Raw genomic sequence first — 12,486 nt, 5'->3', positions numbered from 1 at the left:
TATGTTTTCGAATAGTATGAGGAGACTCTAAAATAGTATTTTTTGAAATCTTTTGAATTTGTGTTCTCCAAAAAAAAACAATATCTCTTTTTTTCCATTGAGATCACTCAATGAGTTTAATTATTTTTAAATATAAGATAATTTATAAATAAAATATTTTAATGAATTAGTGTAATTTAAATATTATATGAAAATTAATTTTATGTAATCATAAAAGTAATATTTATAACAAAGGATTCTTTTTTGCTATACACTTGTCATCATTCATCCTTGCCATTTTAGTATGATAATGGTTGACAACTTGGGAGGCAAAAAAAAAATGGATAAATGAAGTCACTGGCGTCGAAGGTTGGTGTTAGAGGGGACCACTGTCTCAAAATGGGACGGCATGCCTGTGGATGATGTTTAGATGAAGTTAGGTTGGGTTTTGATTGATGGACAATCGACAAAACATTAGTAATCTCCCTCTGTTTTCTTTCAAATCTTCAATTATGCAGCATATGAATGGAATGGCAAAGAAAAAAAGAACCCACAAATGGTGGAAACAGAACATGCAAATAGTAAAGAGCGGAAGGTTGAAGACAGCAAAGTTAAGGTTGTCAAGCAATGCAAGCTCATACATATTATTATTATTATTATGAACCCTGTTGAATTTAATTTGCCATCATTTCTATAGAAGAAACTTTTTTCCAGGCTTTTTGGAAGGATCACATGTCAGGATTCAGAAGCCATGATATGATACAAGCTGCATGCTTGACTCTGGAACAAGTAAAGGTATAACCCTTCAACCATTGAACAACCCCCTTGGATTCCATTGTCTAAATACATGCATCCGCTCAGATACCCCAAAGATGAAAGCCAAAAGACAGATATAATATAAGTTCATGGGTGAGCTATCCGAGCTCGCCCTTTTACTTGACCGATAAAATCGAATTCGGGTTCGAAGATACAAAATCAATCTTCTGAACCACTTTACAAATATGAACAAGACTGTCATCGGATGCTCTTTGCATCCGAGACAAAATCATCTAATAATTTGTGTCTTAAGGTAGAATCCAAAGCCAATATTTAGTTTCCACCTTGTGCACATAAATACATGCATTAATGAATATGATTTTTTCTCCTAATGTTAAACAGCAACTAATTGACTCTCCCTACGTCCTAGAACAGACATCTATACGATGAATCGGCGACTCGAATGGAGAATGACTACAAGTTAGTGGAGCGAGCTTTACATCTAAAACGCCCTTCCCATGAATCGACAATCCCCTACTGAAATACTTTGAGTTTCATTTCCTGTTATGCTAGGTGATCAGGCATGACGCAGCCTTCTTTTGAATCAATAACTTTGATGCATTCTTTGTTATTCGTTTCTTTCTGCTATCTCTACCTTTGCTTCCCTTTCGAAAGATATTGATCGTTTACTGTAAGTCACCATATCCCAGAATACAGATTAACTTGAGGGTTCCTTTTCAGTAGGTGTCCCAGAAGCTTGTGAAGGACCTGTCTCCGTTTTGGCCACCCCAGTTGGTGCTATAGTTGCTGGGGTTAGTGGTTCTATTATTGACGATGTTTTTTCTGTCTCCGATGATGACATTGGTGGTGTTGTCGATGTTGCAGCTGTCGTCTCTGTAGTTGTTGCTGCAAATTTTGTTTGAAGATTAACACATGAAGTTGCATTAAAGTTCACTTGCAATAAGTATTACAAACCAAGTGATAAACCGATTCAAAACTATTGCAGACATACTCCGAATCTATCAAGAGATTGTGTAAAATTATCACCTGTGGTGGTTGCTGCCATAGGCAATGAAGATGGAAGCGATAGGTTCCCGGTTGAGCTATACTGATGAGGCAAATAAGGATATTGCAACATATGAGGATATTGGACACCAAAACCATAAGCCTGGCTGTTTTGTCCATGTTGAGCATAAAATGGATACAAATTATGAAACATGCCCGGTGTCATCGATGTTCCAGTAGCGTAGTAAGGTGAAAACTGCTGACCCCCATACAAACTATAATAGTTCTGCAAAAACACCATGAAAATTTAGCTAACCAAAGCAACGTCAAGGAAGTTGTGTACATTATTTCTTATGCTCAATCTCTGTTTGTAAACACTAACCAAAGGATAAATACCGTCCTGTGAATATCCCGTATACCTGAAAGTAAACAATCAGAGAATGAAGATGATGGAAGAAAACAAATGAAACAAAGAAGAGTACTATAATGCATGTTAAAAGGAAACTGCCTGAACAATCAAGGTTAGGGATTCGAATTGAATTTCAGTTCTAGAATAATTAAACTCACCCGTAAGCAGAGTAAGGAATTGAATATTGACCATTTGGTTGTTGGATTAATGTTGATGAGGAACCACGATACACAGGCGATGCCATCAATCCAGGTGCTGGTATAAACCGTCCACCTCCTGCATTTGTTTTCAAACAATCTGTTTTAGATCCACATTTTCATTTTACCAGAACACATTGTGCAACACAAACCAGCACGAAATGTTTTCCCAATATAGTAAAAAAAGCACACACACATCTTGAGAATGAACAAAGGAGAAAAAAAAAAGGATTTTGAACATTTGAAATATCATTATCAAACAATGACTTCTTTCCATCCCCCAAATATTGAATTGAATATTCACCAGGACCAATATTACTAGAAAGAGAGAGAAAGAAACCATGTTGAGGAGTTAGTGGACGAGTCTTCTGTGCACCCAATGAAGCAAGGTTGCAATTCGCCCTCCTTCCATCGATGGTAGGAGAAGGGTTTTGACATGCTCTAATGGCTGCATCTGGATCCTTAAAGGTAACCTGGAAACCAAAAAAAATTATCACTTTTTAATTGGTTTTTTTATATATTAACAAAAGGGATCAATAAGCTTACAAAGCCATAACCCTTGGATCTCCCGGTATTCTTGTCTGTGATAACAGCAGCTTCAACAATCTCTCCAAATTGCTCAAAATAACGCTTCATGGTATCTCTTTGTGTTTCCCAAGCCAATCCACCAACAAAGATTTTCGTAAAAGTCGTGTCATTGTACTGCCCTGCTCCTGGATTGTTATTGTTACCACCCACCATCTGGAATTGCCTTTGTTGAGACATGTAAAAAAAAACAGAGGAATCTCCCAAAGAAAACAGAGAAAAATTAAAGAAAATGGCTTTAGAATCCCAACCAAGAAGAAAAAGAAAACCGGAACCACCCCAGAAGCCAAATATAGAGTGGTTAAAAAAAGGTTAAATGAGAAATTGGAAAAAAAAAGAACTTTTTTTTTTCTTCTGATGATCGCATCAAATGATCAATCAAACCAAAAAGCTTTTATATTTTTCTCCCGCTGGCCTTCCTCCAGCTCTCGTGCAACCGTGTATCACGTTCATTAATTTATCGGTGATGTGTTTTTTGTTGTTGTTGTTGGTGGTCTTTTAGCTGCAGTTGTTTTTCCTAATGTATATAACTTTTTCAAAATAATAATAATAATAATAATAATAATGTTATATAACTGCCAATTTGTTCACAACCACCATGATTTTATTTGTTTGGTTAAATGGGCCTCCAAAAACGTAGGAGCCCAATTTACTTTTTTCTTAGTTTAAGAACCCTTTTCCTCATAAGAGAAACCCTACCAGAACTTGCTTTGAGAGCGGCGCATCAAGTTTTCATCTTTAAGGTAGTGAGGCCTTTCCTTGTTTGTTTCTTTGGAAATTTAGTTTTTTGATTACTTGTGTTGGTATTGTTATAAACCCTTTGATTGGATTTTAATTTGATGTTGATAGCATAAACGATGTCTTCTGTTAGTGAAGCTGCTTGCTCTTATGCTGCTTTGATTCTCCATGATGATGGCATCCCCTTCACCGTATCCTTTTTATGCAAATATTTTAGGGTTCTATGGTTTATGCTTTGGAATTATTTTTTGATATCTCTCATAGGGTTATTGAAAAAAATAGGAGTTCGATTATTTTTTGTTGAGGATTCTCCATTTGTATGGGAAGAAAGTTCTCTTTTCTGTTTCTTTAACTGTTATTAATAGGCTGAGAAGATTGCCACTCTAGTTAAAGCTGCAAATGTCACTGTCGAGTCTTATTGGCCAAGCTTGTTTGCTAAGCTTTTTGAGAAGTGTGACATTTAGAATCTCATAACCAATGTTGGAGCTGGTGGTGGTGATCCGGTTGCCGCTGCTGCACCAGTTGCAGCTGCTGGTGTAGGTGGTGCTGCTGCTCCTCCTGCAGAGGAAAAGAAGAAGGTGGGACTAGAAATTAGAAATAAGTTAACTGATTTCTTTGCACCATTTTGTTTAACATGTGATTCTTTGATCATTTGCAGGAGGAGCCAGAGGAAGAGAGTGATGATGACTTGGAATTCGGTTTGTTTGATTAGGAACCCCTCCTGGTTAACGGTTTTGTCGATTATGGTTTAGACCATTAAGCATGAGGGTAGTTTTTCTTTTTGAGTTTTATTGGTATTTCTGGATTAATTAGAAGTATTGATTCGAATGAAGTGACAATGACTAGTGCTTTTCCTTTTGAAGAAATTTCCAATTTATACTAAATATTTTAGACCCTCTTTTTTAACTTGGCATTCGAGTGAATTGACATGATTTATCTCTTGCAATACTTGGTTTGATTTTGATTGGTAGTTCGTTATGCTATTGTTGACATTACATGATATGTTACATAAGAATGATAGTGTTGACCAGGGAGTTGTCTTAAGCAATGTGGAAACATATAATCTCGCTTAGTATGGGACTGAGGATGGAAATGGTCACAACCGGGCAATAGATTTAGTTCGACTAACTTGTCGTTTAGGTTAGAATCAGGTATGTGTACCTAAAATTCATATAAAGATTCTTTTGAGAGAAAAAGAGAGAGAATGATGGACAAAAACACTAGGTGATCTGCAAAAGCAGGATCAGCTCCTCCGTATATGAAGTCACAGCCATTGCCGTGGGGCAGACCTCCCAAGTCCCACCATTGTTGCTCTATTGACCACCTATTTCCAGTCCCAAAAAAAAAAGCAGTCGTCCAAGTCTTGGTTAAATTTTATGTGCTTCTGATATCCAAGTTCATTCACTGAGAGTTGAAAATGAAAAGGCCTAATATCTGTCACGGTTGCTTTAAGTTGAGATCCCACCCCATAGTTGGGCATGCATGGATTTGTATCAAATATAAAGAACCTTGTAATTGCTAATTAGTATGAAAACACTAGACATTTTTGTATATGAAATAATAGAGAACATTTATAGTAAAATTGAGCAACACTTGATTCTAATTGAATGATGTTGAATGCATGATTAGGAAGATGATTGTCTTACGTAGTTCATTCTTTTTAGATTAGATTAGATGAAGAGTTGTAAGTGGTGGTATGGAGAAAGGTAAGAAAAGGATTGTAGAAGACGATGAACAATGGATGTGAGGTTTTAGATTCTCTTTAGCTTGTTTGTGTTGGCTCTAGAGTTGATGGTTATTGATAGGTTGACAAACAGACCTCATTGTTAGGTAATAGATTTAGTTGGTAATGGAATTGTCAGATAATGTTGAATTACAGCCAATTAAAGGAAATGACGAAGTGAACTTAAGGTGAATATTGTGATATCATAAAAACTCTGAAGGCCTCGAGACTCCTCTTGCAGAAGAGTGACAATTTGCAGAGAAGGTAAAACACTTGTCCCCTAATCGAGGGGGTGACATTCCTTCTACTTGCCTGCAACCCCTCAACATAGTTTTCGATATAATTACTAACTAAATCTATTATTTGATTGTCAGATCCATCATGTGTCAACTTTAGGATTTACATCAGTCTCTCTACTATTTGATGTTAGAGACCTATACTTGCACAAGAAAGATTGGAAGGAGAACTTGAAATCTTACACCCATCATTCATCATCTTCTCATTTAGAATTCAAGTCGAACCGAAGTATGTGTGTCTTACCTTGTAAAAGAGGGTGAAGAAGAAAGAAATGAAGGTGAATAAAAAGAATGAAAGGAAACATCAGCACTTTCGATTCAAGAAGAACGAAAGGAAGTATCGACACTTTCGATTCAATTATTCATCTTTTCAATTGTTCAGGGCTAAGATGTGCGTGTTACATTGTTGAAGGAGGAGGAGAAAGTAGAGGAATATTAGATTAACTAAGTAGCTAAAGTTAGTTAAGAGAGTTAGAGCTGTTAGAGTTGTTAGCAGTCAGTTAAGGTAGTTACAAAGCTTCTAGACTTGTGCTAAGCTTCTGTTAGCTACTATAAAAGCAATGTATCTGGTTACTGGAATCAATAAGAAAGATTTCTATGTTTCTTGAATATCATGCTTAACCACTTTCCTAACATACCATTAACCATGAATTCTTCATTCAATCTAGAAAAACAAATTATTTAAATTCTCTCCCATTTTACTCGTACCTTTAACAAAATAAATAAACAAGAAAAAGATAAGTATTCAAGGAAGGCTTAATACACTTTTAGGCGTCTAAACTATATCTCAAATTGATTTTTATTGCATAAAGAATTTTTCGTTAAAAATAGGCGCCTAATATTTTCTTCGTTATATTTTTGTGTCTACCGTTAAAAAACTGTTAAGTGACACGTGTTACATATAATTTTTTAAAAATATTTTTTAAACAGCAGACATCTAAAATTATAACGGAAAAGATATTAGTAACTTATTTAAAAAAAATCTTTAAGTATCAAAATAACAATTTAAAATATAGTTTAGATACAAAAAAGTGTATTAATCCTAAGGAATGAAACCTGCGAGTTTCTTACATGAATCCAATCAATTTCAACTAAATCTACTTTATTAATGATTCGAATTTACTTAAATTAAAGTATAAAAAATGAAACAAATCCAAACCTTAAAAGTGAAGTCTGAGACAAATGGTTCTATAGTGAGCAATGGATCCCAACAGCAGTGGCCCAAACTACAACAAAATTAATGAAGAGGGTGCGACTGACAATCGAATCACAGCATCGCCACTCCAGTACAGTGGGTGACAATCGAGTTAAATGACAATAAATATCTCTTGATAATTTATGTGCATGATTTTAAAGACAAGTACTTATATTACCAATTTAGAAAAACTTTTTGATTCAAATGCAAATAATATATTAGTTACATATTTAGATTTTTAGGAATTTAGGATTTTTTAAGATTTTCTAGAATTTAGGGTATTTGTTGGAAATTTTAATAATTTCATGGATTTTTTTTAGAAGAATAGCATTGGGAAAGCGTGACTCATGTTATATATATTATGTTTGTAAGATTATACCAAAGATTTAAAGATTTAAGTTGGCATAGCTGCATAGTAGTTAAGTCTTAACCTCTTTTTCAAAAGGTCTTAAGTTCAAACTTCAAATACCCCTAAATGCATTATTTTATTAAATTTCCTTTTGGAATTCAGCTAAAAGAAAGAAAATTCTGACAAGCCATTTGGTTCAGAAAATTTAATTAGATTAGTGAAGGAGGTTGCTCATTGCAGTGAAGCTTGTGAACCAAATGCATCAAAATTGGAAGAAAACCTGCTCTTGTTAAAGGGATGATTCAGAATGATGCTGCTGGACTTCAAAGAAATAGCGGAAATGTCAATGTTATGGTTAGAGTTGGCTGCAATGATGAACTAGATGAACCTCCCACTGGGGCTATTGACTTAATTGGTTCATTTAACAATCAGCCAAGGGGCACCTTTGCACTTTCTCATTTAAGTGATCGTGCGGACGTGGCTGGACTTCAAAAATAGCGGAATGTCAATGTTATGGTTAGAGTTGGCTGCAATGATGAACTAGATGAACCTCCCACTGGGGCTATTGACTTAATTGGTTCATTTAACAATCAGCCAAGGGGCACCTTTGCACTTTCTCATTTAAGTGATCGTGCGGACGTGCTCGAATTTTATCCACATTTGTAGTTTTGTTTGAGAAGATCTTGTTTTAGCAAGGCAAAGAACGAATTTACAACTGAAAGGCATATGCTAAACCATTCTGTGGCATCGGCATTTTCATTGTAAACTTTTGTTTACTTTCTTTTATTTACTGTATAGTTGAGCCTGATGTCTATATATGCTACATATTGTCTCTTTACACTATTCATTGAAGTTGGAAAGAAGGCCGTGTGATCACTATTTCAGGAAATGTTATGTTTTCTGTTGATTAGCAATTTCTTTCTGCAGGTATAAAAATAGCAAGTCATTACAGTCTATTTTCCCAACACTTGCTGACAATCAAGCTGCAATGAAAGAGGGTGACAGTAAACCTGGAAAACACATGGAATGTAACAACGATACTTTCCAACCTCATGCCGTTATACGGAAAGATAGCAGGGAGAATCTGCCAACTCTAGTAGCAGGTCAATCTAAACTAAAAATGCCAAGCACCCAACTCGGACTTATTCCAGTTCCAGGGGTGACGATGCATGATATGGATGTGGCATGTAAAAATATTATCCCACAGGTTGATTATGGGAAAACAGGTTTATCTCCTGAGTGGAGACCAAAACCAGTTGGACAGCGAGAGTGTTCTCCCTTTCCTTTGACCATCTCAGTGCACTCTAATCTTGAATTTAAAGATCAGAGCAAGGTTACCACCAGAAGAATGATGAAGCTACCAGTTGTTCTATTCACCAAACTGTTCAAGAGCAGAACAAGCGGGAGCTCGTTGGGGAACTAAGATGTACTTCGCCAATAGCTGATCAGAGTGCTTGCAGCAGTTTATGTAATGGTACTGGAAATGATGAAAACAGCTCTGCACATGGAGGTGTTTCAAGTAGGAGTGATGCAAGTGCAATTGCTTTTGCTGCAGCAGTTTATAAGGTCACAACTACGGAGAGCTTCAATGATATCAATTTCTTCAGTCATGATGGATCGAAAGGGATGTACATTCTTCACTCCAGCCACGAGAAGCTGCTTTGAAAAAGTTCCGACTTAAGTGGAAAGATCAATGCTTTGAGAAAAAGGTATACTATAACTACTATTATAATTGTAATTAGTTTAAGATAGACAAAAACTTTTGATATGGGACCTATTGTTGAATGTAGACAGCAATGTACTTTTATCACCTAAATTGTGCTGGTGAGTGTTCACCACAGCCACTCTATCTGCTCAATCTTATCAAGTTGATGCCATCTAGACAATCATTTATGTGATGTTCATGTCTTGTTATTCCAATAGGTCCTTTCTCAAGTAGATGCCTTGTTAAGCTACTAGTACTTCTACCTGGATTCAGAAGCTAATTTTTAATTTGCATCAAACTCCAAACTATCTACACTTAGAAACTTTTTACGTAAACCTCCAGGAAGGGGTAACAATAGCATCCCATATCACTTTGTGTTGAGAAAAGAAAAATCCGAATCATAGAGGCATGTGCATTTTTCTAATGAGTAACTTCTTTGCACATGTTCAATACCAAAACAGGAAAAGACTAACAGAACAGCATCCCCGAGTGAAAGGACGGTTTGTTCGTCAAGTGCAAAATGACACCCCTAAAGCTGATGCTGGTGGCCCTTGAAAATGACGACACAAGCTCGTCTTCCCCATTGGCAAGGAAATTAATTTTTGCGGGAAACATGTATATAATTGTTTTAATCCAACTAAAAGAGGTAGTATTGTATTTAAATAGTGGTGTAGCCTTATTTTTTCCCTTATGGATTATTTGTGATTGTATGCACACTAGACAACTGGTTAATTACAGTTAGGCAGGCTAGTTGTATACTGTAATTTGATTGATTGGGTTAGAATACGGATTGGTTATGTTTTTTTACTGTAAAAATTGGTATTATGCCGAATGACTCTTCTAGACTGTATACGTTTTTATTCTGCCTATTTTGTATCGATTGCGGATGAAGGTTAACAAGGCGGTAGCTTAAGCTTGTACAAGGGACATGTCCCATGACCCTGTTCAACCCACCCATTAGCACACTCACCATGAAGGTGATCATGATCGACATTTGTAATTAGAAACACGCAGACTATGAGTCTATGATTACACGGCTCACAAGTTCAGTCAGAGGCGCTGCTCGATAAGAAAAAGAGTATAGTTTGTACAAGGTACTTATCTTCATGTATTAGAGGATCCTATTCAAAGTATTGGGGTTTTGATTGGAGGGGCAATCAATCAGCTCAGAATGCTGACATGGTCTTAGACAATGGGGACTATAATGACAGTCATGTTACCATACATATAGTGCTGGAAGGGGAAAATGTTGATCTTGTTTTGGGACCTCAATATCCTTTCTTCTGAAAAATATTCATATCCTAATAGAATATATATGTATATGTATAGGTGGATTATAGCCGCTGCAATTTTATCTTGATTAGCACATTATTTTCAGCTCACTAGTCCATGTCCAACATCTAATCAGTGATAGATATTGTGTAAAATTTCGTTAATGGAATCATCTCTTTCGGTCCATTTTCATATTTTTAACCATTTTAGTTCGACAGATACAATGCATTCTCTTTTTAAGGAAAAAGTTCTCATGATGGTGTGAAAGAAATTTAGCCATCTTTACCAACACAGCTGCATATCAACTGTCTCCAATAATTGGGGTCTACCACCAATTATTCTTAATTTTTTCCCCCGATTCACAGGGTATACATCATATGAAATGGGGGTTGAGCACCTGGCCCGTGAACACACCTATTCAGTTACTATGAACAGATTTACATGTGATGTTTGCAGGTGTGGGGGCACTGCCATTGTCTCCATGCTCACAAGCTTAATGAATGGAAGAAAACAGTTTAAAGGAAGATGAAATTCAACTTGGAAAAAGGGGATAAGGTTGCTTGCAATCCTAGGGCTGTGGTTTAACCATGATAAGATATAGATGAGATTAATGCCAGCTCTGTAAGCAATGGTAAACATTTACTGCTATTATTTTCCAATGAACTCATCACTTATCCTTATGAACTAGAGGACAAGACCCAAAAAGAATGCCTTTCAGGTTGTGTGGCTAAAGACATGCAGAGCACGAGTTTACCTTCACCGCAGTTCAAATGGATAAGATCATCAAATGAATTTGGTGTTTCTCAATTTTTTTTTCTCAGGCTCTGATTTTATTACATTAGGTTTTGTCTTATTGTTGTAAGCCGTGTCTCTTACATATCTTGCCACCCATCATCCATTGAAGGACGTGTAAGCTTCTCAACGGCTTCTTAACATGTAGAAACAAAGGAGTTCGCCACATGCATAGATCACCATTCGAGAACAACTTTTTTCATATAAATATTTTATAGAATGGGAAATGAAATCGCCTTATAAAGACAGGGTTGATGCCCATAAAACAAATGACAGCTTATGTGCACTGATAGCAACCTGAAAAACCATCACCACTTGGCCTGCAAGTCAAAATTGTTGTCCATGCTGGACCTTTTTGAAAGATTTTGGCTCGCTCAAGGTACAATTATTGTGAAAATTTAATGGTTTTGTCTGATAAAAGGCGCAATTATGGGTTTAAGTCGTATATGTACATGATGGAACTGTAAATGCTGAAACCTGCCATTTTTAAAAGCTTCTAATGGAGTACTTTTTACCATGACAAGATTGATGAACAAACTTAATGTGAGGCCCCCAGAAATCATTAACGTTTATTGGTACATTTGAATCATGAAGAAGAAAGACAGATCTAAAATTCATTTTCCTTCTGCTCCTCACTTGAAAAACTTTATTTCCTTAGACACAATTATTAGAATAAGCTCATATCTTGTGTGGCTAAGGAGCGTATTATGTCCCTTTCCAGTCAGTTTTTTTCTTCTTCAACTTCTGACAAAATGAAAAATAGCAAAATCACACCGGGATGGACCGGAGGAGTGACGGGGTGGTTAACCACTCTTAAAAATTCTAAACTGATATATAATTTAAGTATTTTTTTATATATTTTCTAATAATAATCTATTTTTATCTTTTAAAATTTTATAAATTCATCTTTTAATAGAAAATTTTATTTCTGTCGTTGCAAACACACGACATGCTTTTTGGGACAACTTGAAACCTCATCCTTAACAAAAAAAAAATGATGTGCTACAAGGAATTTCTTGTACGGAATTTGAAGGCAAATCAAATCAAATCAAATATTGAAGAATTTAAGGACCGATTTAAAAAAGATAAATATCATGCCTTATTCCTGATTACCGAAACCCAGAAGGATTATGGAGTAAATTTGAAGGGACACTGTTACCACCCTGGAGGCAAGGGAAGTCTCAATTGTCTTGGTTTTTTGTTTTTAACGAAATAAAATAAAACGTTAATTTCATCAAACATCATCGTTAGAATTCTAAATTAAATCCTAAATGTTAAAATATTATATATAAATCTTTAAATTAGTAATATGATATTTATGTCAATCTTGTTATTAATGTAAGCATTAAATGTCAGTTTATATATGATGCAAAGTATATTTAAAATATGTGAATTAATTTGTAAATATATGCCTACCTAATATATAAACACCTTAGATTTTGTGGAGAAGCTGGAAATCTAATTAGGGGTAGAATTGAATTTTAA

General features: G+C 35.5%; 1 protein-coding gene and 2 pseudogenes across 1 annotated transcript; 2 read left to right on the top strand and 1 right to left on the bottom strand.

Annotated features, from left to right (window-relative positions):
* Positions 1 to 872: 872 nt before the first annotated feature.
* LOC120186259 (RNA-binding protein 38-like) lies at positions 873 to 3,241 on the bottom strand. The gene is made up of 6 exons (XM_039190245.1): positions 2,893 to 3,241; positions 2,687 to 2,819; positions 2,308 to 2,425; positions 2,123 to 2,159; positions 1,783 to 2,026; positions 873 to 1,641 (listed from the first exon to the last, which is right to left on the bottom strand). Exons 1-6 carry the CDS (start codon positions 3,109 to 3,111, stop codon positions 1,454 to 1,456), a joined length of 939 nt encoding a protein of 312 aa, XP_039046176.1. The 5' UTR covers positions 3,112 to 3,241; the 3' UTR covers positions 873 to 1,453.
* A 527-nt stretch (positions 3,242 to 3,768) lies between these two features.
* LOC120186260 lies at positions 3,769 to 4,435 on the top strand (annotated as a pseudogene).
* A 2,453-nt stretch (positions 4,436 to 6,888) lies between these two features.
* On the top strand, positions 6,889 to 9,702 carry LOC120186317 (annotated as a pseudogene).
* Positions 9,703 to 12,486: the final 2,784 nt, after the last annotated feature.

This window comes from Hibiscus syriacus, unplaced genomic scaffold (genome assembly GCF_006381635.1).
Source record: "Hibiscus syriacus cultivar Baekdansim isolate YM2019G1 unplaced genomic scaffold, ASM638163v2 tig00113337_pilon, whole genome shotgun sequence".
NCBI lineage: Eukaryota > Viridiplantae > Streptophyta > Magnoliopsida > Malvales > Malvaceae > Hibiscus > Hibiscus syriacus.
Note: the sequence above shows the minus strand (reverse complement) of the source record. Positions and strands in the feature narration are given on the sequence as shown.

Coding starts and splice junctions, on each gene's coding strand:
- LOC120186259 (XM_039190245.1), bottom strand. CDS start 3,111: ATGTCTCAACAAAGGCAATTCCAGATGGTGGGTGGTAACAATAACAAT. Junction 2,426..2,686: donor TCCACTAACTCCTCAACATG/GTTTCTTTCTCT, acceptor AAACAAATGCAG/GAGGTGGACGGTTTATACCA. Junction 1,642..1,782: donor TATGGCAGCAACCACCACAG/GTGATAATTTTA, acceptor CAAAATTTGCAG/CAACAACTACAGAGACGACA.